The 25,330-nt window shown below is 45.9% G+C and overlaps 2 protein-coding genes across 2 annotated transcripts; both read right to left on the bottom strand.

Annotated features, from left to right (window-relative positions):
- Positions 1-1,252: 1,252 nt before the first annotated feature.
- Positions 1,253-10,406, bottom strand: TTC9B (tetratricopeptide repeat domain 9B). Its single transcript, XM_069986792.1, has 3 exons — positions 10,023-10,406; positions 6,446-6,628; positions 1,253-2,110 (listed from the first exon to the last, which is right to left on the bottom strand). Exons 1-3 carry the CDS (start codon positions 10,384-10,386, stop codon positions 2,016-2,018), a joined length of 642 nt encoding a protein of 213 aa, XP_069842893.1. The 5' UTR covers positions 10,387-10,406; the 3' UTR covers positions 1,253-2,015.
- Positions 10,407-16,059: 5,653 nt separating this feature from the next.
- On the bottom strand, positions 16,060-25,330 carry CCNP (cyclin P). Its single transcript, XM_069986791.1, has 9 exons — positions 25,073-25,330; positions 24,224-24,367; positions 23,625-23,706; positions 23,348-23,496; positions 23,175-23,273; positions 21,098-21,253; positions 20,480-20,638; positions 18,809-18,981; positions 16,060-16,552 (listed from the first exon to the last, which is right to left on the bottom strand). The coding sequence occupies exons 2-9, from the start codon at positions 24,359-24,361 to the stop codon at positions 16,384-16,386; spliced, it is 1,125 nt and encodes a 374-aa protein (XP_069842892.1). The 5' UTR covers positions 24,362-24,367; positions 25,073-25,330; the 3' UTR covers positions 16,060-16,383.

Below are 25,330 nucleotides of genomic sequence, written 5' to 3'. Positions count from 1 at the left end.
TTTTTCATCTGAACCATGTAACAGGTATATAGTGTAAAGCTACACTTCATTGTGGATAAACTGCAATACATTAAGCTACTGATGGACAAAGGTGGCGCTGTTTCTGTAATTAAAACAAATACCTTTGTTACTTGCAAACCCTATAATACAAACCCTATAATAAGTGATGATTGGTAACCTCTCCTTCTGAAGAGGTGTCTGGTTTGGCAAAAATTCCCAGTCATGTTTTTTAGGCTACTAATTGGACTTGATGGGCAATCTACTTCTAAGAGGTGGCATCAGAGAGCTGCTTCGCATATCCTTCAATGGCCAAGTTTGTATCAAATCTGTATTTATTCGTTTTATGTTCCAAAGGTGGCATTAATTTAAATGTAAAATTTAAGGGTATGTTCACACGTACCGGATCTGCAGCGGATTTCTCACTGCAAATTCGCAGTGAGACCCGCTGCGGATCCCTGCCCAGTACACCCTATGGGCAGACAAACTCACAGCAGGATGCACATCCCGCTGTGAGTTTGTCCACAGCCCGCCCCGTTAACCCCCTCATTGCTGGAGCCTATACTTCACCTGGTCTTCGCTCCGGCTTGCTTCGGAGCTCCCTGTGTCTTCACGTCCCGCCCAGCCAATCAGTGCGCTGAGGCGGGGCAGCGCACTGATTGGCTGAGAGGGACGTGCCCGAAGCAAGTCGGAGCGGGGACCAGGTGAAGTATAGGCTCCAACGGCGGGGGGGGGTTAATGAGGCGGGTTGCTGACAAACTTGCAGCGGGATGTGCATCCTGCTGCAAGTTTGTCTGTCCATAGACTGTACAGGGCAGGGATTTGCAGCGGGTCTCGCTGCGAATTCGCAGCGAGAAATCCGCTGTGGATCCGGTAAGTGTGAACATACCCTAAATTTAAAAGGTACAAAGGTGACATTAATTCTTTCAGACTATTTTACCATGTATTCTAAAATATATATTTCTTAAATTAAATTCTTAAAAAAAATTGTTACCATAAAAAACTGAAAAGCTTGGATAAAAAAACATGATAGTTATTACACCTCCACCACACAGCTTTCTGTTTTATTATTATTATTATTATTATTATTATTATTTTCTGTATTTTTTTCATGTTTTTTTAAACATTTTTTTTTAACGTTAAAAAGAAATGCAGAAACAGAGTTTGTTGGCTTTTTATTTACAAAAGAAAGTCCTACACAACATCCTTATGTTTCTGAGACTGAAGAACGAGCCACAATTTCACTTCATATGGCATGAGGGAGTAGGTCTGTCTGAATTATGTTTCCCGCTTATGCCGAAAGTGCAAAGCGTTAAATAGAACTGTAAGGTGCAGAGGCGGCGTTAAATGAATATATCACATCAGGCATCACACTTACATCCATTTTCTGTAAAGGTCTTGATCATTCCTGTAAATCTGAAAACAATGCAGTCGTTTGTTTGGTCGTCCTTGAGCGGGCCTGTGCAGAGGGGGAGGATACAGTATGTAGACATGGGTTTGATTGGAGATTAAAGTCCCTGTTTCACATGGGTGTAAGTGGAGGGAGTCACTTGGCTTGTATCAACCTATGGGGGGCACTCTGTCATTGGGGCAATCCTTGTTAATAGATGCAACATGGCATGGATGAAAGCTGAGGTTGGGGGCTTCCTTTAAATCAGCATGCTGCCTCCAGAGCTACTGAGCATGACCCGTCCAAATACGAATATGTCCTATATCTATGTGTGTGTTGTCTATACACTCCATCATATAAAAACACACACATACACATAACCACTTGATGCATGCATTGACACATTATAGGTAGTCGAAAGGCAGATAGATTTATAAAATAATCTTTTTCATTAAATAATTTATATAAAGTGCCAGAGCTGCATTATTCTCCTATATTGTGGTCTCTTGATGAGAGAAAGACTGTAGAGGTTTGCACAGGGCAATGCTCAGTATCAGCCGCCATGCTCTTACTCACAGCATCTCAACATACAAGTCTAGTGAAGCTTAGGAGCAGGTCTAACGTTGGGTTATCCAATCACCTCCTTAAAACCTTTCCTTTCCCGTTGGCTTGACCTCTGCACTTTCATTTCTGTCAGCTGGATGTAGCGAAGAACGTTGGTGTCTATATGGGAAAAGAAGAGCAGTAGCGTTTAGGCTGGTTAGACACAAATATTTTGCATTTGTAGTCCTAACCCAACCATGGCTTTAGTTGGACTGGGACTTGCAGTTGTAATATGCATGCAAACAGAAATACTTATTATGCCTGTGCAGAACTGGCAACTCTGTACCCACAATCTGCCCCCCCCCCCCCCCCCCCCCCCGAACCACTTGTACCATCAGATAGCTGCTTTTAATCCAAGATCTGTTCTGGGGTCCGTTCAGCAGGTGATGCAGTTATTGTCCTAAAAACAACTTTTAAACTTGCAGCCCCTGCGTTAAACGGCCGTGGCCTAGAGTATCCGTGCCCTAACCTTGCACCACCTCTCCGTCCCTCCTTCCCACCCTCTTCATCATTAGGAATGCCACTGGCAGGTGCCTTAACGATTCAGCCCATGTGCAGTGTTCACACAGCTGATGAATAGGAGAATATCTGCCTGGGGCATTCCTAATGATGAAGAGGGCGGGGAGGAGGGACAGAGAGATTGTGCCAGCCTAATGCACAGATACTTTAGGCCACGCCAGTTTGACACAGGGCTGCATGTTTAAAAGTTGCCTTTTAGGACAATAACTGCATCACCTGCCGAACGGACCCCAGGACAGATCTTGGATTAAAAGCAGCTGTATGAAGGTACAAGCGGTTTGGGGTGGACAGATTGTGGGTACAGAGTCGCTTTAAGCTCTACTTGGTGAAATTGGGATATGCAAATTAGCTTAAAGGGGTATTCCCATCAGAACCTGTTATCCTCTATCCATAGGATATGTAAGTTTGTAAAATCTTTAAATGACTTAAAAAAAATTTCAATAAAAATTATTGAACAGGATAAGGAATAACAAGTACCGTAGTGGTTAGCAAACTCACCGAACATTTGGGTTTGGCTGAGGCTAAACACTTGGCATTAAACTCCTGGCTGCTGGAGAAGCTGGATGCAGCCTTAGGGCTGCCACTGAGAGTCAACTGCTGAGTAGAGATGAGCGAACCTCGAGCATGCTCGAGTCGATCCGAGCCCGAGCTTTCGGCATTTGATTAGCGGTGGCTGCTAAAGTTGGATAAAGCCCTAAGATTGTCTGGAAAACATGGATATAGTCATTGGCTGTATCCATGTTTTCCAGACAACCTTAGAGCTTTATCCAAGTTCAGCAGCCCCTGCTAATCAAATGCCGAACGTTCGGGTTCGGATTGACTCGAACCCGAACCCGGTTCGCTCATCTCTACTGCTGAGTGTTCAGGATCAGCTAAGCCTAAACATTCTGCAAGTTCACTCATCACTAATAAGCTGATTGCTGGGGTTCTGACCACCGGGACCCTGACCGATCCTGGGATAAAAATTACCTTTTAAAGGGACACTAAGCTTTCAAAAAGCTTTAACATATCATAGGTACAGTATTGGTTAGGTTTGGGTGTTGAGACCCAAACAAATCCTTAGATCAAGCTAAGTGGGTTCTCTCCCAATTCTGCTACGTGCCTGGGATGGCCCTATTAGGTAACTCTATGGGACCGCAGCAGACATGTGCACAGAGAACAGGGAGAAGCAGAGTTCAACTGAGCGCTTCTCCCCACTAGTTCTCGCAAGGGGACAGGGTCTGAACACCCAGACCAATCAAAAGTTTTTTGTCTCTAGAACATGTTTTTAAACCTCTTTTAAACCTCTAAGGGTCCTTTTGCACAGCTCGATAGGGGACAGAAGCAAGCAGTGTTCAGCGAGATTAGTGCTTTTTTGCAGTGCTTTTAGAAAGCACAATTAATAGCATGGCTGGGCCACACAAATGATCACTGTATCGTTTGTGTGCCATTTAAATGTGTTGCTATTGACCGCACATCACCTGTCTATGTAGTGTCCCATTAAAGGTGTGCTACTAAGTCCTGTATTCCACCTGTGAAAAGGTATCTTTGTCACTCTGGGATTATGGGTGTTGTTTTGCACTTGGTGTCTCACTCTCCCTCTAGTTCTGCACAACTGAAGTTATACCAAGGGTTAACTATGTTCTTTTTGCTCTTCTGGTTTTGCCAATCACTGGTTTAGGTGCCTCACACTTCTCCTCTTATCACAACCTCACACTTCACCCCTTCTAATACTTTCCCCACCAATAGGAAGGTAGTCCCTGTCACCCCCTATAAAGGTTGCTTAGGCTAGGTTCACACTGCGTTTTCAGCATCCGTTTAACGCATCCGTTTTTTGCAAAAAACGCATGAAAAACGGATTGCAAAAAACGGATTCATTTGTGTGCATCCGTTTTTCCATTGACTTCCATTATAAAAAAAAAACGGATCCGTTTTTTTTGGCGGACCAAAACGGACCAAAAAACGTTGCTGACCCTATTTTTCTGGACGTTAAAAAAAACGGATCCGTTAAACGGATGCTGAAAACGCAGTGTGAACCTAGCCTTAGTTCCTGGGGGAAGGGTCTTCCTAGTTGGTGTTGAGAGGGAGAACAAGACAGTGAGAGAGTTGCTGCAGAAGTCTAGAGCCAGTCCTGGCTTAGGCCGGGGCCCTGGGCTCTACTCAGTTAGTTGGAGAGGGAGAGAGAACAGTTCTGCAAGAGTTTATGAAAGAAAAGCTATGCAGTGCCCAAAGGTGGGGTAAATATCACCTGGGTACACCTTGCCTACGCCTGGGATCTCCTATGTCGTCAGGACAATCTACTTACCAAAGATTAATCCGTAGTGGAGCAGAACGCTTACGCTGAAGTACTCCATTGGAAACTGCTCAACCTACTTGGGAAACTTTAAGGGGTGAGATTTTTACCCTGAGACTTGTGCTACAAAAATTGTCACTCACTGAGCTTGTTTGACATAAGACATAAGTCTATATCATAACCAAGATTCTTCTGCTTCTACACCAAGTTACACTCTAAACCATCCTGGCAGAGTACTGTACTATTAGACCCCAAGACTAGAGATGATCGAATAGTTGAAAATCTTAGGTTCTATAGAACTTGAACCTTGTCGAATCTTGATTCCTGATGCCTTCTCGGTTCGTGGGGAAGGAGGAGACAGCTCGGGTACCGCCTGGAAGTCCGGGATACTGCCTATTACCTAGGTTGCATCCTGGAATTCCAGGCGGTACCTGAGCTGTCTCCTCCTTTCCCACGGACGGGGAAGGCATCGGAAATCAAATGCGGAAGGTTCCACAAGGTTTGAGTTCTATAGAATCGAAGATTTTCCACTGTTCAATCATCTCTACTCAAGAAGGCCCCTGCACCTATCCAGTCTCAAGCAACACTTTACTTCTACCTACTACCTCAACACTTCAAGCACCTGATCCTGAGTTCTCTGTGTTATAAAAGCCTGTTCACACTACAGAATCGGCACAGAGATTCCACTCGAAACCCCTGCCCCCCAATCCCGCCATCTATCTTTTTCAATGGGAGGCCTTGCGTTCTGTTTTTCTGCTCCTCTGCTAATCGCTGACACCTTTGTCCGATCGCCGTGCCCGCTAATCAGGTAATCAGATGCAGCTGTGAAAGATGACAGCTGCATCCGATTACCATATGCAGCTGTTCCCTGGTGTCTAGTGGCGGAGATCGCCCCCACGGGACGTTGTCCCGAGGAGCGATCTCCGCATCTGGTGCCGGCCGGGGTCTACACCAAAATGGCGCTGATCCCGGCTCGGCACTCGTTTGTTTTCGGCTGCAGCAGCCAAAAGCAAACGAGTGCCGATCTCATTGATCTATGCTGCATATCTATGCAAGTGCTATGGCCTTTTAAGCACAAGGAGGAAAAAACTCTGTCTGGGTTAATGCACCAAATGTTATTACCAAGGCTCATTCTACAGTATTTGATACATTTGGTGACTCTTTTGTCTAACTTTACATTACCTATTAGTCTGTGAGAATTTCTGGTTAATATTTTTGTGGTTTTCTAAGCTGCTACGGGCCCGGCGGCTGTCCGGGAGGAGGGCCTGTGTGGGCCAGTGGCTGTCCGGGGGTGGGGTAGGGGGCCTTTGCCCCGTAGTAGCTGCGTGGTCTGCCTCTATGGTAGCTACGCCAGTGATTCTAACCTACATCACTTGTGTACCTACATACCTTGTAGTTTGTTTGTTTTTTGCTACAAATTGCACTAACAATCTGGTGCATTTGCATTAGTAAATCTGCACTTGTCAATCAGAATAAAAAATTTTTGCCTTGAATTTTGAAGTTTCAATTAAAAATCAGTTTTAATATACTAAAAAAAAATTGCCACTCTATATCGGTCTGATTCATCACCTTCAAGCATTGTATAATACAAAACGTGCCATCTGTCCACATCTCCAAGGACTACCATATGACAGACCAATGCCAATAATAAGGAGCTAACCTACCTGTAGGCTCCCGGCTTCGAGCTTCCTTGAGATAGAGCAGGGCATTGCCATAGTCTCCCAAGTGGTAGAAGGCAATGCCGGCTCGATACGTGGCTTTAAAGTTGCTGTTCTGTTTCTCAAGCACCTTCAGACAGTATTCCTTCACCCGCTCGTAGTTCACCAACTCGGATTGCAGCAAACAGGCTGTGGGGAGCAATTTCCAAGGGACAAAGATTTATTATTAACATTTCTTAATCCAGCAGAGAATAGAGCAGAGTATAGAGTAAGATGGGCAGAAGGGAGGGAGGAACCTTGGCAGCCATGGTAGACCATTAGCTAAATGGAGATATTTAATGGAGTCTACAACTACAGCCTGACACGGTGCTGTAACATAGCCAGTGTTGGTTCATAGGTTTCCTTAAAACCTGCAGGGAATTTGTAGGGGGAACTCATTTAGACTTCTGGATAATCCCTTTAAGTGAAGAGATTCTTGCATTAGGGTGGGTTCACTCTAAGAAATATGGGCAGATAATTCACTGCAAATTTCCGTCGCTTGCCCCCGCATGCATCTCTGCCTGTGCCATAGACTCCTTTCTATGGTCGGGTGGATTCCGCCATCTACTGAAAAAAATGACTTGTCAATTCTTTCGGCAGATGCCAGACTTCGCCCAAACACTACAAAGAGTAGTGATGAGTGAACTTGCCGAAAGTTCAGGTTTGGCAACGTACATTCAAACCCAAACACTCCACATTTGACTACCGGTGCTTGGAGAAGTTAAATGCTGCCCTAGGCAGTCTTGACAAACACGTGGCTGTATCCACAAATACCTGGCAGTAAACTTCTCCAGATGCCGGGGGTCAAATGCAGAGTGTTCAGGTTTGGACAAACATTGCCAAATCCAAACTTTGGGCAAGTCTGCTTGTCACTATTAAAGATGTATTCCATCACAAACTTTTATGGCATCTGCCTGGGACCCACACCTGTCTTTTCAGCCCATCTGGCCTGGCTGTCTGGTCTACTCTGTTTCCTTAAAGGGGTTATTGCAGGCCTGCTTTCGGTTCCACCCCTGTCCTCGGGTTGTGTGTGGTATTGGAATTCAGCTCCATTTACTTTAATGGAACTGGGCCTGGACAACCCCCTTTAACTCCCAAGGGAATATGCTATACATGTATATGATGTGGATATCCGTTTAAAGGTGTCTGGATGTCTCAATATCTCAGTACACTACTACAGTGCGCCAAGTGATAGAAGGACTTTTCTTTTTTTAAAGTTATTTAGGGGCCCAGAGTGAAGGGGTCATTTGGGGCTGGCACACACTATGGAGACATAAAGGGGTATTCTAGATTCAGCATACTTTTGTACCAATGCCCTATCTCTGCTTGCTGTCATTGGAAAGATGGACGTCTGGTCATAAAAATCTATAGATCATCAATTTAAATGCTTCATTACATTTGACCTTTATAACTTAGATCCAGTATACAGCAATCCTTCCTCCTCAGGGCAGCATAGAGACCCATGGAAGCTGTTCCTTTTGACTAATGACCCCCAAATGAGGGTAGAAGAGCAGAGGTTTTCCTACTTTCCTCCTTTGTCTTTTTTCACACATATTTTTTCATAACATGTTTTTGACTTAAGAAAATGCCACAAAAAACTGTTTTCTTTTTTGTTTGTTTTGCTTCATGTGTTTTTTTAAAAATGCATTTTTGAAGCAATTTGCCAAAATATTAATGCCTTTTTGAATGCATTTTTTAAAATGTTTTATAAAAATCTCACACACACACACGCACGCACACGCACACACAGCATTTTTCTGAAAAAACTGCCTACCCTTCCTGTGTGCTGCAGTGGGTAGTACAGTGCTATATTATTATGTGGGCACTATGGCAGGTAGTGATATGGAGGTTTTATTAAATGGGCACTATAGCTAATACTAATATATAGTAGTCTTATTTAAGTAGAGAATATATTATTGTCCATATGGATGCGTGTCCATATGGATGGCTATATTATTGCAGATTGTATGGCGTTATTGTTATCGCAGTATCGAAAGGAACCACGGCACTTCGGTATTTGCATGAATAAGTGAAAAGTTTATTTTGACAAAGTGATATACGGTATTTTTACTCCGACCATACATAGGAAGTTTAAGGCATGAGACCAGGTGCAACGTTTCGGTCCGCTATGGACCTTCCTCAGGCAATAGGGTCTCTAAAACGCTGTATGTAAGGAGAGAGGTCGGTGGACCTACTGTTATCGCAGTAGGCATAATATTAGGGGGCAATATTTTTGGCCAATGTATGTAGAGGGATGTTTAAGGGGTTATCCATAGTCTTGAGCGAAGAGGTGCAACTGTTAAAGACATGTCCATTCTTCAGCGCGGAGAGAGGAGGCGCGCGACAGGGAGGCTGGCGTGACTCCGCCGCAAATAATTCCGCCAATTTTGCTCTGTTTGCCTTCAGAGGTTGGATGTAGCCCCAGTGAGTCCTGGAAAACATCGATACAACCTAGGGCCTATGGCTGTATCCATGTTTTCCAGGCAGCCTTAGGGTGCCAGTCAACCTCTGCAGCCAAGTGGAGTCAAATAAAAAACGTTCGGAAAACGTTGCCAAACCCAAACAGTTCAACTTCTTTGCTTAAGACTAGTAATCCAGAATTAGAAAACGGCTGCTTTCTTCCGGAAACAGCGCCACTCTTGTCCTCAGTCTGGGTGTGGGTTTAGCAGCTTAGTTCTGTGGAAGTGAATGGAGCTGAGTTGTAATACCAAAAACAACCTGAGGATAAGGGTGGCGCTGGTTTTAGAAGAAAACAACCATGTTTGTCTATTCCTGGTTAACTCCTTTAATATTAGGAGACTGATCGGCAACCAATATGCTCACTGATACAGCTAGCGAACAGGTTGTAGCCCAGCTTTCTGAGAATCCTGATCGGTAGGTCTACTTATTCAGCAATAGAATCCCTGCATCTGTCAACCTTTATACCTATGCCATTGAGAAGTCTAGAAAACCTATATTTCAAACCTGTTGGATAGCCAGTTCTCCCAGAAATTTACTAGATTTTTTTTTTAATTTTATTTTGGGGGGAGATGTTTTCTAACTTCTACTAAAAAATATAAAATATTATATGGATATAAAATGCAGAAAATGAAGTTGTGGGCCTAGTTGCCATCTGTAAGGATGAGCAGCCATAGTGCAGATGGACGCTCCTGGAAGTAGTTTTGTGTCACACAATGGTGGATACAGCAAGCAGCCATTGAGGTTGTTCCGCCCCCTGCAGGGTGACACAGACACAGGGATGTGACATAGAGTCTGCCCCTCCTGCTGCAGGATAGACAGAAGACAGCTATGAAACATGGTGGAGCCTGGTCCTTCCTAGGGTGACACACAGTACGGAGCTACCAGAAACGTTCACAGACCGTAGGGTTGAGAGTGTCGTTTTTGAGCCCCCTCTGGCACACAATAGGTTAAGCAGCATGCAGGACCCCTGTGCCCCCCTCCCAAGTCCCAATTCACAGGGTTAATCTCTGTCACTTCCACATCAGTGAGTCCTCCTCCCCCTCCCGCCACAGCTGCATCCCTCATCCCAGCCTCCACCACCTACCAGTCAGGCTATCATAACACTCGATCTCTGTGGCCTCCACCCGCACCTTCTGAGCCTCCGTCAACCTTGTGCCAGCTCCGCCATTGGCCTTCCTCTCTTCCCCATCTTCGTGGACCCCCTTCAGAACCAGCAGGGCCCGGTGATATTTGCCGATAGCATCCCTGAATTTTTTGTCCTTGTAGCAGCGGTTGCCTTCTGTCTTGAACTCCACTGCTTTTTGGATCCTGGCCTCCATTTCGGGCTCAGGGTTGGCCGGCACTCTCCCACCACCCACACTGGTCTGGTCTCCCATCGCCTTCACTGGTGGTGGTCCATGCTGGGGGTATCCCAGCGCCTTTTCCCTCTGTATGTATGTTCTATGCATAAGGGATGAACGGCAGAGATGCTGAGGATGCTGGAGGAGGAGGAGGAGAGAGCGAGCTCAAGCAGTCCATCCCCCACTGCATTCTGGGTACCACACAGCTGAGCCATCTCTTCTTAACCCCTTGAGTATTCATCTGAGTCAATAATTCCCTATACACAGGTCTGGATGAACCGGATAATAATAATCATTATTATTTCTATAGCGCCAACATATTCCGCAGCACTTTACAATGAAAGGTGGGGTAGGGGTGGCGGTGGGGGGCTACAAAAACATACAAAATGTATAAGAAAAAAAAAATCTAAATATCTAATAAGAAGTAAATCCGAGCAAAGTAATTTTAAGAAATTCTGGAGAAAAGTACCAAACAACCCTATTAAGGGGCTGTTCAGACATGGCGGCTATGTGGAAGATTTGTGGCAGATTTTTAAATAAATCTGTAGTGTATCCACCATGTGTGAACATACCCCAAAGGGCAGTGATGGCGTATCCACAGGACATGCTGCTTTCTCAGCTCTCTCCATACCCCTCAGACTTCAGTGGACAGAACTGTCTGCAAGGTTGGTCATCTCTCTATGGAAGTGTACAGAGAATGCAGGGGCAGCAAATATTTGCCCCACACCTACATTCTTTCAAGAGATGGCCTCCGATTAAATTTTTTATAGAAACAATTCACTTAAATTTTTTTTTTTAATAGAAAATATTAAATGTAAAAATTTCTATGTTCTAGGGGAGCAGTGATGGCCATTACAGGTGCTGCCAATCAACTTGTAATAGCATTGTATATACATCTGTATTTTTATGCAGCCCGGGTTCTTTCCTCCTACTTCTCTGCCTAGGTGTCAGTCTTCACTGTAGATCTAGAATTACATTCGTTACTCATAAGATGGAACAAGCTGTGCCACATACCCCGACTGGATAATGGATACTGATAAAGATATGGACTGGAGCACCACAATGGCCCAGACACCACGGAAAACTGGACAGAGGACCCCTTGGCATGTATGCCGTGCTCAGAAATACCAGTGATGTCTACAAAGAAACAAGCCCACCACAATCAGATTGTCCAAGGAGGGCCACCAATTATTGCCAGGCCTACCTTAACATGGTGCAGTGAGCCGGGGTGTGAAAGAGAGTGAGGGGATGAGGAGAGGATGATGGTGGTTGTAGTTTTTGGCTTGAAGGTGGTTATGCCTCTCCTGTGCGCAGCGCTGAGCTCCTGAGTGAGGGGATACACTGAGGACAGCAGAGTGAGAGGGTGCTGTACTGATAGACTTGTCACGGTCGCAGGTGGGCACAAGGGCTTCCACAGGTACAGGTTACTCTCTGGCGCTTCCCTGTATTCTCCCTCTCTTCTGTGGGCGGCTGCAGAGGTTTTTGTAGGGGGGCTGCACCTGTGTGTAAGGTGGTCGGTGGTGTGGACCTGTAATTGTCCTGGGGTTAACCCCAAATACTGCTGTCCGGTAATATGGCCCTTGATGGTGATGTGGTGCAGGTAGACCAGGAGGAAGGCAGTATAACAATAACTCATGAACTTGAAGGTGTTTTACAGTCTTGTGGCATACAGTTGTTAATACTGGCGGCCCGGAATGGGTTACTGTGCTTGTGGAGAAATGATCTGCCTCAGATCCTGGTCTGTAAGTACGTGTGGGATGCTGGTGGGTACTGTGATCCTGTGGACCTCTTCCCCAATGGTGCTTGAGTCCTTTCCCTCCCTGTCAGCTTGGGGATCTTTCTGCTTTAAGTTACTAGGCCGGGCCTTAGGCCACAACTTTCGGGTCCTAGAGGTATCCGGGGGTCCTAATAAATCTCCCCACCCCCCCACTCCAAAGTCAGAAAGATGGGTGCAGAGGCCTAAGTTAACTATGCTACCCTAAACACTCAAGTCCATCCACTTGGGTTCCTGATCTGAGGATTCCCACTGACGTTAGAAGTGCTGGCCCCTTCCTGAGGGTGCACCTGACAAACGTTCTCTCGAGTCTCTTTCTTTTTAATCTCACCTCCAGCTGTTCTCTTGTTGCTCGGCTTATAATACACTTTCTCCTTGTTTCCCTCTTTTAGCAGCTTTACTCTCTTTACTCTGTGATCTTGTCTCCTCAACAGCTACTCACCTTGTCTCAGCTACACACTGCATCTGCAAACCTTTTATAGGGAGCATATTAGCCGACTCCGCCCACTTTCCAGTAAGTTCTAGGGCAGGGGTCCTCAACTGGCGGACCGCGGTCCGAACCCGGACCGCGGAGGCCAGCTGTCCGGACCCCTGGTCAGACCTCCTAACCGCCCCGGATCCGGTCTGTCCCGGAGCGGTTAGGAGGTCCCGCTCCCCACCGCACTGCCTCCCGCCCCATAGGCGTACTGTCCTTAGATGTCAGTACGCCTGTGGGGCTGGGGGCAGTGTCGGTCCGGCCCCCGGCTGATACGCGCTCTGTAGGGATGTCCCGGGGATTCCCCAGCAGAGCGCGCACCACAGACCTCAGTGTACGCTGCCGGCCTGTCCTTCCCGGAAGTGCAGGCCGGCGGCGTACGCTGAGGTCACTGATGCGCGCTCTGCTGGGGAATCCCCGGGACATCCCTACAGAGCGCGTATCAGCCGGGGGCCGGACCGACGGGAAGAGACGAAGACAGCCGCAGCGGGGAACGAGGTGCTAGGTGAGTTGTTTTTGTTATTTTTTTTTTTCTGTCTGGGGGGCATCTACAAGGGGAGAGCGCACAGGTGGACTATATACTACAGGGGGGACCTCACAGGGGGCTATATACTACTGAGGGGGCTATATACTACTAGGGGGAGCGCACAGGGGGCTATATACTACAGGGGGGACCTCACAGGGGGCTATATACTACTGAGGGGGCTATATACTACTGGGGGGAGCGCACAGGGGGTTATATACTACAGGGGGGACCTCACAGGGGCTATATACTACAGGGGGAAAGCACAAGGGGGGCTATATACTACTGGGGGGAGAGCACAGGGGCGCTATATACTACTGGGGGGAGCTCACAGCGGGCTATATACTACAGGGGGACAGCGCATGGGGGGGCTATATACTACAGGGGGAGCTCACAGGGGGCTATATACTACAGGGGGGAGCTCACAGGGGGGCTATATACTACTTGGGGGGAGCTCACGGGGGCTATATACTACTGGGGGGAGCTCACAGGGGGCTATATACTACAGGGGGAGAGCACAGGGGGGCTATATACTACTGGGGGGAGCTCACAGGGGGCTATATACTACTGGGGGACAGCGCACAGGGGGCTATATACTACAGGGGGAGAGCGTACAGGGGGTCTATATACTACTGGGGGGAGCTCACAGGGGGCTATATTCTACAGGGGGAGAGCGCACGGGGAGGCTATATACTACTGGGGGGAGCTCACAGGGGGCTATATACTACAGGGGGAGAGCGCACAGGGGGGCTATATACTACTGGGGGAGCAACAGGGGGCTATATACTACTGAAGGAGAGCGCACAGGGGGGGCTATACACTACTGGGGGAGCAACAGGGGGGCTATATACTACCAGGGCAGTCACCCCCTTTGTACCTAATATCAAAGGCCTGGTGAGAGAGAAAAAAATGCCAATTTTCCCGCTAATAAGCAACAATTCTGTATATAAATAGTTGAACGTTTGTGACAAAGTAACAAAACACGTTTCCTACTGATGTTCAGCTCGGACCTTCACCTGACAATATACCCCGGTAAGTGGACCTTCACTAAAAGTTGTTGAGTACCCCTGTTCTAGGGGCTTCTTACACTACCTAGAGCAGTTCCCACTAAGGACAGTAGGTGTCACTGTTCCCTAACAGTTTGTGTAGTGTGTGGTGTAAAGCATGTAACCCATTCTCTGCCTACCAGTTACACTGTTACAGAAAAATACATAAAACAGTTTACATAAGAACATGTTTCCTTATGGAACATACAATAAACCACTTGTGGACAAGTGCCATCCCAAACCCAGCCGCAGGAATTGCGCTCTGGTATACTACACTGGTACAAGGATCCAGTTCACTACCTTAGTCAGGTATCTAAATAACCACTGCAGAGTGGCCTGCAGGATCAGGGCATGTGCAGTGGCCACTGGGATCCAGGGCACATGCCCCTCAAACCTTTTTTGAATCAGTATGGACAACTTAAAGGGGTTGGCCACTTTCTATTAAAATAGTTCTGGGTACAGTATTAGTAAGTGTACTCACTGCATCGGTCTCCTATATCTGCCAGTTTCTGTGATGTCACCACAGGGATTGTCTACATAGCCAATAAAAACCCTTTAAGGTTTAGAAATCCTTTAAAAGAGGTTGGCCACTTTATAGTAAAATTGTTCAACGTACAGTATTCGTAAAGCCCCTATTACACGGGGCGATGTTGTGGAGCAAAGGAGCGCTGTCAGCTGTTAGTCCCAGTAGAATAAATAAACTGATCTTTACTGAGGAGTCTCTTACATTACAGGATAATAACGAGTGACTTCTGAGATACAGACTTGAGTTCACTGAATCTGTGCTAAGAGATGCTGACGTGCGGATGTAGGATAGAAGAGTTCAGTGGAGAGGAGTTTGTCGGGAGAGACCCAACCCAGTTTAGTAATGTGTTCTGCCGGAACTTGTGGGAAGAAATGCTTTGAAGATACTTGAGAAAAGAAGAATACTTGTGTTTGTGTGTCAACCTGAGTGTCGCTAAACCACCTGTGGCCTTGCAGTGTCGGGGTACCCATCCTATGAGGGTGACACAAGCCCCAGTCTTCGCTACCTGAGTTGAGCTAAGTGTCCGAGTGTGTCCCAGTCACCTGCGCTGCGAAATAGTATGTAGGCCTTGGATACGGCTGCTTTGCTCTATCCGGGTCACTTCCTCTGTCTAGGATACCGCCCTGCACTGTTTCAAGTGGTTCATGGCGTGGGTTGGGGTGTTCTCTGACTTGTCCTCCTTAGCTGTTTAACACTGCATAGTGTCTGTAGGTGTAGCTTTGGAAAGAAAGTCTTTGTGTTCTCCATACTTGTGTCCACTATCACAGCTGGTCTGTCCCGGACAGGGAAGCTGGCAGCGCCAGGCCCTGGCTAAGTACAGAAGGGATTTCAGGTCTGTGTGTGTCTCCTACCCCACAGAGAATCAGATGGGAACTAAACTAAAGTGACGCTACACTTCCCCTTCCCATGTGACCACTTCCTACAGGGTGTGTAACAATCCCTCTGAGTGGTGGAGAAGAAAGTGTGCCAAGAGAAGAGAATAGAGATAGGTAGGAATAAAAGAGCATCTCTCATTGGTGCACAGAATCACATAATAAGACAGTAACCCTCTATTGACTACAGCTATGCAATACATACAAAGTGATACATAGTGACATCTAGTGGTGAAACGTACATACACCTTCATCACCACGCTACTCTAAAGTACAAGGCTTTTGCGACAGGTGACCAAACTAGAAACAGCCGTGGCGGGACACCACATTACCGCATTAACTATTGAGTTTTAACAGCACCGCCCAAGAAGTGGGGTGCCAGAGAGTGAGGAAAGGTAATGCCCTCCCTGGACAACAAGTAATATGCTTATAGAAAGGGAGACATTGGAGATGCATAAAATGTTTCTCTTTATTTAACACACGCTGTTCATAGCTTTTTACAAGATCTGTTTAAATACATTAAATTAACAGCGACAGACATGTCTTTTCCTAAAAGCGAACGCTCACATACACACACTCTCCGCACATAACCCTCAATGCATACAACTAAAATACAGCTGCCACATTCTTCATACATAGGAAGTATTACTGAAACCAATAAATAAAAGAAAAAAAAATCGTTATATATTCAAAACAACACAGGATACAGTTATATATAGAGCCTGATAATAATAAAATATTTTTTTATCTATTCTATCAGTGTAGTCCTTCTATCCCAGCACAGATTTCTCTATATTTCTTCATTCTCTGACATCGATGATCCTATATTTTTCCAGGATAGTAGGTAACATCTATTACCTTCCACAAAGGTTCAGCAGGAATCAGGGGATCACAACCCTATGCAGCGGGCGAGGTGTGTGGAGTTGGCCATGGCAGGTCCTGTGCTCACCCCGTGTTTCTGAGGGCGCGAATATTTTTGCCATGTGGATTTGCAGTCTGAGCCGGCATGGAGGGCTGCTCTTCCCATAAGTTGTCGAGGGAGACTCAAGTCTGCATCACTGAAAAGACAGACAATAAAAGACCACTTAAAAGGGATTATCCAGTGAAAATCTTTTTCTTTCAAATCAACTGGTGTCAGAAAGGTATAGATTTGTAATTTACTTCTACTTACAAATCTCAAGTCTTCCCATATTTATCAGCTGCTGTATGTCCTGCAGGAAGTGGTGTTTTATTTTCCGTCTGACACACTGCTCTCTACTGCCATCTCTGTCCGAGACAGGAACTGTCCAGAGAAGCAGCAAATTCCCATAGAAAACCTCTCCTGCTCTGGACAGTTCCTGTCTCAGACAGAGAAGTCAGCAGTGTGTTACACAAAGAAAATGCCACTTCCTGCAGGACATACAGCAGCTGATAAGTACTGAAAGACTTAATATTTTTAAATTGAAGTAAATTACAAATCTATATAAACTTCCTGAAACCAGTTGATTTGAAAGAAAAAGATTTTCGCTGGATAACCCCTTTAAAGGAGACATGTGGTCACTTATCCCCTCCTAATCACACCCTCTTAGCATTCGGGACGATTCCACCCATTATCTCTCTATGTAACAGAGACAACGATCAGTCGATAACGATCATCAGCAGATCGTTGGCTTAGGTTTTGACCTTGGGTAAGGGCTGCATGGACATCGCTAACGATGGCCACGCTGCCCTTACTGCTCAAATATCGGGCCGTCTAATAGGTCCAGTAAACAAAAGCCGATTAGCGTTTGTTTACTAAAATGATCAGGCTGTAGTCAGCCCGTATAATAGGACCCTTAGAAAACCATAGCTGCCTTTTTCCAGAAACAGCACCACACCTGTATTCAGGTTGTATATAGTATTGCAGATCAGTCTCAGTCAATTTAACCCTTAGGCGACCCTGGACGTACCCGTACATCCAGGGCCGCCTCACTGCGTTCAGAGCGGGGCCACGCAGCGGCCGCGCTCTGAACCGCCGCGGTCCCGTACACCGCTCGTAGCCCGGGGCCGCGGGTATTAGTGGGCACGGTCCGATCCCTGTGCCCGCTAATACAGTAATCGGATGCAGCTGTCAAAGTTGACAGCTGCATCCGATTACCGAATGCAGCCGTTCCCTGGTGTCTAGTGGGGAGGATCGCTCCTCCAGGACGTTGTCCCGGAGGAGCGATCCACACATCTTACCCCTTCCGGGGTCAGCGCCGTAATGGCGCTGATCCCGGCTCGGCACTCGATTGCTTCCGGCTGCAGCAGCCGGAAGCAATCAATGTGCCTTTCTCATGGATCTGTGCTGCATATCTATGCAGCACAGATCTCAATGAGTGATCAGTGCACTTATACTAGAAGTCCCCCAGGGGGAATAACCCTAACCCCAGGGGGAATAACCCTAACCCCAGGGGGAATAACCCTAACCCCAGGGGGAATAACCCTAACCACAGGGGGGCTTCTAGTATAAGTGTAAAAGTTAAAATAAAAGTGTCATTAATAATAAAGAGCCCCCTCCCCTAATAAAAGTCAGAATCACCCCCCTTTTCCCATGTTATTAATATAAATAAATAAACATGTTTGCTATCACCACGTGCGTAATCGTCTGAACTATTAATCACATTCCTGATCTCGTACGGTAAATGGCGTAAGCGCAAAAAAAATCCCAAAGTGCAAAATTGTGCATTTTTGGTCACATCAAATCCAGAAAAATTGTAATAAAAAGAGATCAAAAAGTCACATATGCACAATCAAGGTACCGATAGAAAGAACACATAATGGCGCAAAAAATTACACCTCACACAGTGCCATAGACCAAAGAATAAAAGCGTTATAAGCCTGGGAATGGAGCGATTACAAGGAACATATATTTGTTAACAATGGTGTGAATTTTTTACAGGCCATCAGATACAATGAAAGTTATACATGTTACATATCGTTGTAATCGTAACGACTTGGGGAACATATATAACAAGTCAGTTTTACCCCAGGGCGAACGGCGTAAAAACGAAAAAACCCCAAATAAAAGAAATACGTTTTTGGTTTTTTTTTCAATTGCACCACACTTTGAATTTTTTTCTGGTTTCGCAGTGTACTTTATGAAAAAATTCAGGCTGTCACTGCAAAGTACAATTAGTGGCGCAAAAAATAAGGGCTCATGTGGGTTTCTAGGTTAAAAAATGCAAGTGCTATGGCCTTTTAAGCACAAGGAGGGAAAAACGAAAACGCAAAAATTCTTATTAACCAGAGACAACCTGACATAGCGAATCCCCTTTTAAGTGTCTAAATGTTAGGGTTAGGCAGAATAGTAGTACCTGTATGAGTACAGAGGCCTTTGCCTCATCTGATCAGGACTTAAGGATCCAGATTCTTGTAACACCATCTCCGCCAAAGAGAGTGCCCCAGATGCCAAAAGAGCCGGCTCAATCGTCGCCCCATCGGCCTCCAGTAGAGTCAGCTCCATAAAGTACATGGCGAGATATTCAACCTGTAGTTTACAGAAGTTTAGTATAATAATATGGGGGGCGACCAGGGAACTAAACCTAGAATATTCACCAAGAGGTAAAAGAAATGTAATGACCAAACCTGGAGCGCCTCAAATAAAGTCGACGTCCAGAGAGATCTATTTGTGAAGGATCGTACGTTCTGTACTAAAATAACCTCGTTGTGTGCCAACTGGACAGCCAGTACTAGGGTACCATCCAATGGAAGTCATCCTTAGGTCCCACCATATATATATATAGAGAACAATCTGTATCCCAGGTTATGTTATTTGTAAGAACTGGGGCCACCTATGGATCTACTCGTACTCTCGTGGGCCAGTCAGAACCCATGTGTAGCAGTGATATACCACAAGTTACTGCTGGCCGTGATCTACATGGCCTGTAGAAACTAAGCTACATAAGGAAATGTTCATGGTTGTCCCGAGGGTGCTTGAGATCTTGTGGGACAGCTGGGTAAAAAAAAATAAAAAATAAAATCCTGGATACTGCTATCTTCCACTTGTTGTATGGTAAATGCACTATATCAGCGGGAAAAGAAGGAAACGTGATCGGATAGCATGTGACCTTTCCCATATTAATCCTAAACCTATAGCCCCAGCAAGTGGAAAAGAACTAAGCCTCCTTAAGATCAACTGCAAACAAGGTTACAGCTGGGGTTACAGTAAGTGTACTCACTGTATGTACTGACAGTACCTCCCTGTGTACCTCCAGGCTGTGCTGTCCTGCTCTGTGGCGAGTTTGTCCATAAGATGGCCGACATGGAGGAGCATGTGACCATGCCTCACGCCCTGTGCCCACCACTGAGCCTGTATACAGTGGTACCTTGGTTTAAGAGCATTGCTTTGGTATAAGAGCTCCCTGTACTGGGTGGGAGGGGGAGTGGGGGAGGGGCATGGTCTGCATAGCGGGGTCTACAGCCCTGTACTCTGACCCACGAAGTCTCCCTCACCTTTCAAACCATGGCAGATACACTTCAGGCTGGGGCTTACATCAGGGGACAGGACTGTGGAGGTAATCTCTCCATAGCTGTAACCCCTCTCTCCCCGGACAGAGAGTGCTGCATGTATGTGCCCACATCTGCCCTGCTCATTCCTTCATGCTCCCTGCAGTCTCTGTCCGACCTTGTGTTTTCCATCCTCTCCACTACTGTACAGTAACTTATAATATCACATTATTATCACAGAATTATGCTCGTAATCCAAGGCACCACTGTATATCTATTGTGGACACTGGGGAGCGGGGCCTAGTCACGTGCTCCTCCATGTCAGCCATCTTATGGACAGACTTACCACAGAGCAGGACAGCACAGCCTGGAGGAGGGGAGTCTGATATTAGCTCTATGGGGTACACAGGGAGCTGCTGTCAGTATATACAGTGAGTACACTTACTAATACTGTATACTGAACTATTTTACCATAAAGCGGCTTGTGAAAAGTACTCAGGCTTGCTTTCTAGGTGCTCGAGATTATGGCTTATACATACATTGTCGGGACACTTCCCAGTAGCGGAGAGGAGGTGCAGGAAATGCAGGGGTTGTATGTAATGTAGATCAAAGCTCAGGCGGTAGAGAACCTTTTTCTCCATCTTCAGGAGCTCCTTCTTGCTGAATGCGTCTTCCATCATAAAACAAAGCTCTGCCGGCTGCAGAAGATACAGGGACTGGCATCACGTATCAGAGACATCACTAGATGACCATACTATCACTTATGGGTAGACGTATCATAGAGGCTATGCAACTGCTATGGGGCTTCTATTATACGTCAATAGGGTCAGATATCTTGCAGCCCCTTCCTACACTATACTGCTTGCTCCCCCTACTGGTATATCTTGGTGTCACATCTGACACACGTTAACCTGATCAGTTTTACCCATTCTTGGCTTCTGCTTCTCTAGTTTATTTGCCAACTATCCTGTAGGTAAAATCACAATCTGAATAGAGCCCCATGTATATTAGAAAATACAACCCCACGCAGGGAAGTTTTCAATGAGAATATGTATAAAAAAAAAAATTTTTTAAAACACACAGGAAAATCCCTTTAACATATAACTAGGTATCCTCCCCAGCCCACATCCCTATATAGACTGTACAGCTCATCTGACCTCAGGAATAAGGCTCTCCTCCATCTTGCAGGCAATATAGAGGCAGCTGGCAGCAAGCAGCTGGAGAAGGAACGTCCGGATCTTGTGAACCTTCATGTAGGAGTTCATCAAATACACGGCCAGATAGAGCGTCTCCTCCTGCAGGCCCAGATATTCCTGCTCCAAGACATACAAAGCTATTATTCACCAAAAATGTTTTTCTTAGAGATCAACTGGTGCCAGAGATTTGTAATTCACTTCTATAAAAAAAAAAAAAAAAAAAATCTCATGTCTTTCAGTACTTATCAGTTGCTGTATGTCCTGCAGGAAGTGGGACTGCTCTGGATAATTCCTGACATGGACAGTGGTGGCAGCAGAAAGCACTGTGTAAGACTGGAGAGAATACACCACTTTCTGCAAGACATACAGAAGCAAAGACAAAAGCATCACTTGTTTTATCTCCCTATCACCTATCTGCCTGTGTCTGCAGCTCTGTACCTGGTATGGACCTGACAGATTTCCTTTAAATAGAAGTAAATTACAAATCTCTGGCACTTTCTGACACCAGTTGACTTTGAAAAAAAAAAAAAAAATTATATTATTTTTTTAAATCTACTTTTAAGCATTGGCCATTGGTGTCTGTGTTATTGCAATCATTATAATTTAGTTGAATTAAAAACAAATGTTTCCATCAGGTGTACTCCCCCACTGTCTATCGCACCCATACGATTTATTAAGCACATCCATTACCCACATGGTCTATTGATCTAAAGGATCTGTTGCTGTATGAATACAGTGAGATCCCATACAATTTTCGGGACAGATTAAGTGTATGGACTGTTGCTATAAAGGGGTATTCTAATGAAACATAACTTTTCATATGTTGCTGCCCATAGTGAGAGTTACAATTAATTCCATACTTCTTATTATCTATTCAGTTTCCTTCCCCCAGTTCTGAGCTGCTGCTTTCTGCTGAAGACAAAGAAAATTGTGTGCAGTTGCACATAGGGGCTTGTTTACATCAGCCATCTCCCCCCTCCCTTCTGAGACGACTGATGTAAACAAGTCCCCATGTGCAACTTTGTAATGCCAGGAGGGATAATTACAGTGAGGTCATCAGCAACTTGACCTCAGATTAATGGCCCTATTCCACGGGTCGTTTTAGAGGAGCAAACGAGCGCGATTAGCGCTCGTTTGCTCCTCGTTCGCCGCTCGCTGCCGCCGCTATTCAACGCGGCTGCAGCGAGCGGGTGAGTGCGGGAGGGGCGGCGGGGAGCTGCGGGGGGGCTGCTCGGAGGATCGCTGATCGTCCGGGCAGCCCATAGGATACAGCAGCGCCTGCTGCCGATGCTCCTATTCAACGGAGCGACGGCAGCAGATCGCTGCTATATCAGTCGCTTGTTTTTCAACATGTTGAAAAACAAGCGACTGCAACGATCAGCCGACATGAACGATGTCGGCTGATCGTTGCACTCTATTCCACGGAACGATTATCGTCCGTAGCGGTCGATATCGTCCGAAAACGAACGATAATCGTTCCGTGGAATAGGGCCATAACCCTCCCAGCATTATAAAGAAGATACAAAGTTGCCAGTTGCCAAATGAAGCCAGTCAGGGACTTGTTTAAATCCACTGTCTCGGAAGGGAGAGGGAGGAGTTGGAGACAGAGAGAAAAAGCTCACACACAGATTTTTGTTTCTTCAGCAGAAAGCAGCAGCTCAGAACTGGGCGAAGGAGACTGAATAGACAATAACAAATATGGAAGGAACTGTTAGTCTTAACTTGGGCAGCAACATATCAAAAAGTTATGTTTGAGTGGAATACCCCTTTAATGGTTACATACATCCAGGACCAAAGAGAAAGGAGCCCCCAGGGTATAAGGCAGGAATGGGGGAACCTTTGGCCCCCCAGCTGTTGCAAAACTACAAATCCCATCATGCTTTGGCTGTCCAGGCATGGTGGGAATTATACTTTTGCAACAGTTGAAGGGCCGAAGGTTCCCCCATCCCTGCCTTATACCCTGGGATACTGGATAATCCCTTTAGGCCACATAACATTGTAAGAGGAAAGATCTACGATAAGAGGACAGAGAACATACATGAACTTGGACCACCCAGTCCACCAGCATCGTCCTCATTTCTGTGGTCACAGCCTTGGGGATGTCGCCTGCCTGGAGCACGTACTTGGACTGATCCTTCTAGGAGGAATAGACACAAGAAAGTTGGACAAAGATGATAGATTTGGTGTTTGGACTTTGTATGTTTTTCTCACCATCATACTGGAGAAAATATCGGCAGCGTATTCCCGCTCAGTATGCATGTCTAGCTTCAGCATGGTCTGGGGCAGGTCTTCTCCCCAGCAGTCATTCAGTATGGGTCCTAAAGAGCTGACGGTCACAGGGGTCTGACTGTCTGGAGCAGCTGGAGAAGATACAGTTGCATCACTATGTGGCTACAGTACTCCGCCCCGAATCTCCCTGCGCCGCCGTACTCCGCCCCGGATCTCCCTGCGCCGCCGTACTCCCCTCCGGAGCTCCTTACACTCTCACCTTTTCGTGATATCGAGTTGATGACTGTAGTCAGGACTTTCTCAGTCACTGATGGCTTCGGACACGTAAAGAGGCTTTTCTTCTATAGGAAAGAGCAGAGTACATGCGAGTATCAGGACTTCTAGTTTCATCCCATCTTCCATAAATATGATCGAGCCCCAAAGAAGCCCGAGTGTTGCGATTAGCGTTGAGCCGAACTGTTTGGGTTCTGCAACCTTCTCCGAACCTGAACACCCAGCATTTGTCTCCCCGCAAAAGTTGGCTATAGCCCTAGGGAGCCCTGATAAACATGGATGCAGCCATAGGCCTGTCTGCTGTAAGTTTGCCAGCAATGAAGCATCAGGACTTGTGTTAGTCATCAATGACGATGGCAGTTACCCTTGGAAGTACCCCCTAAAGCCCACTCCAGTGTATGGCTACTGCAATGAGACCATAAAGCAAAGCGGTACCGGTCATACATGACGGCAGGATCACAACATCTACATAGTCCTACTAAAGGAACTAAAGAAAAGATGTCACCAAGTATCCCAACCAGGTCTGAACATTTGATGTGGGAAGTGACTCTTTTGTTCATCTTGCTCATTCACTCCTTCACACACCTTTTTGTCTTCCTTCTTGCAGTCTTCTCTCTTGGCATGGGTCTCTCCTGGATCGTACAGACTCACCTTCTTGTCTTCCCTCTTAGAGACAATTCTATTGTTGTCCTTGGACTTGAATGGCTCCCTTTTCACCTCCATCTGAAACTACCAGAACAGGTGGGTTTACTGCAGCTTATCAGACCATTGTATGGAATAAATTATATATATATATATAATATATATATATATATATATATATATATATATATATACACTAATTTGCATGCTAGGTATGTTTAGGTTCCTCCAACTTATTTATGTTCAGATCTCCCATTAGGTCATATAGATGCCTTAAAGGGGGGAGGTCATATAGGAAATTTTAATGTGTATGGCAGGGATGGGAACCTATGACCCTTCAGCTTTTGCAAAACTACAATTCCCATCATGCCTGGACAGGCAAAGCAAAAAAAAATTAAAATTTACAACACATATTGCTTGTAAAATGAATATATTTTTGAACCTAAAAATACATAGTGATAACATAGCCTTAAGCTGGAATAAGGGACGGCTATATACAGCTGTACTGTCCGCTATGAAAATTAGAATACTCCTCCTATTCCTACTAGCTTGGGTGATCAGACCCGGCCAGGCCGCTACTTTTGGTTTGTATGTGATAATAATATAATAAAGGAGACCAATACTGATCGCAGTTTTTCCTCCATGTCCCAACGATGCACAAGGGCAGGTATAGCAGCTCTACAGCGAACCAAACAGCTCCCCATATCTCAGCTTCCAGATGAGGGATGATAAGAAGAGTCTAAATAAAAGGCTACACTAATCTTTCTATAAGAGATCTACGTGTTTCCTTACCTGTGCTGTGGGACCGGCCTACACAGACTGACTGAGATTAGGTGATGGTGCAAAGAATTGTGGGTAACTATTTAGCAGCAGTAGTCGGGGTAAACTCTGGAGTGGATCACCTGCCATGAGCGGCTCTATCACCAGGAGTAATGTGCTGATTGTCTACTGCTCTGCACAGTTCCTGACATGGACAATGGTGGCAGCAGAGAGCACTGTGTCAGACTGGAAATAATACACCACTTTCTGCAGGACATACAGCAGCTGATA

This window comes from Dendropsophus ebraccatus, chromosome 10, assembly GCF_027789765.1.
Source record: "Dendropsophus ebraccatus isolate aDenEbr1 chromosome 10, aDenEbr1.pat, whole genome shotgun sequence".
Classification (NCBI taxonomy): domain Eukaryota; kingdom Metazoa; phylum Chordata; class Amphibia; order Anura; family Hylidae; genus Dendropsophus; species Dendropsophus ebraccatus.
Note: the sequence above shows the minus strand (reverse complement) of the source record. Positions and strands in the feature narration are given on the sequence as shown.

What these genes read in the sequence shown, in the direction of transcription:
- TTC9B (XM_069986792.1), bottom strand. Translation starts at nt 10,386, where the DNA reads ATGCATAGAACATACATACAGAGGGAAAAGGCGCTGGGATACCCCCAG. An exon ending in GTGTTATGATAGCCTGACTG is followed by an intron (nt 6,629 to 10,022) that starts GTAGGTGGTGGA and finishes TGCTCCCCACAG; the next exon opens with CCTGTTTGCTGCAATCCGAG. An exon ending in TCGAAGCCGGGAGCCTACAG is followed by an intron (nt 2,111 to 6,445) that starts GTAGGTTAGCTC and finishes TTTCCCATATAG; the next exon opens with ACACCAACGTTCTTCGCTAC.
- CCNP (XM_069986791.1), bottom strand. Translation starts at nt 24,361, where the DNA reads ATGGAGGTGAAAAGGGAGCCATTCAAGTCCAAGGACAACAATAGAATT. An exon ending in ATATTTTCTCCAGTATGATG is followed by an intron (nt 23,274 to 23,347) that starts GTGAGAAAAACA and finishes TATTCCTCCTAG; the next exon opens with AAGGATCAGTCCAAGTACGT. An exon ending in AGGCCTCTGTACTCATACAG is followed by an intron (nt 16,553 to 18,808) that starts GTACTACTATTC and finishes CTGTCTTTTCAG; the next exon opens with TGATGCAGACTTGAGTCTCC.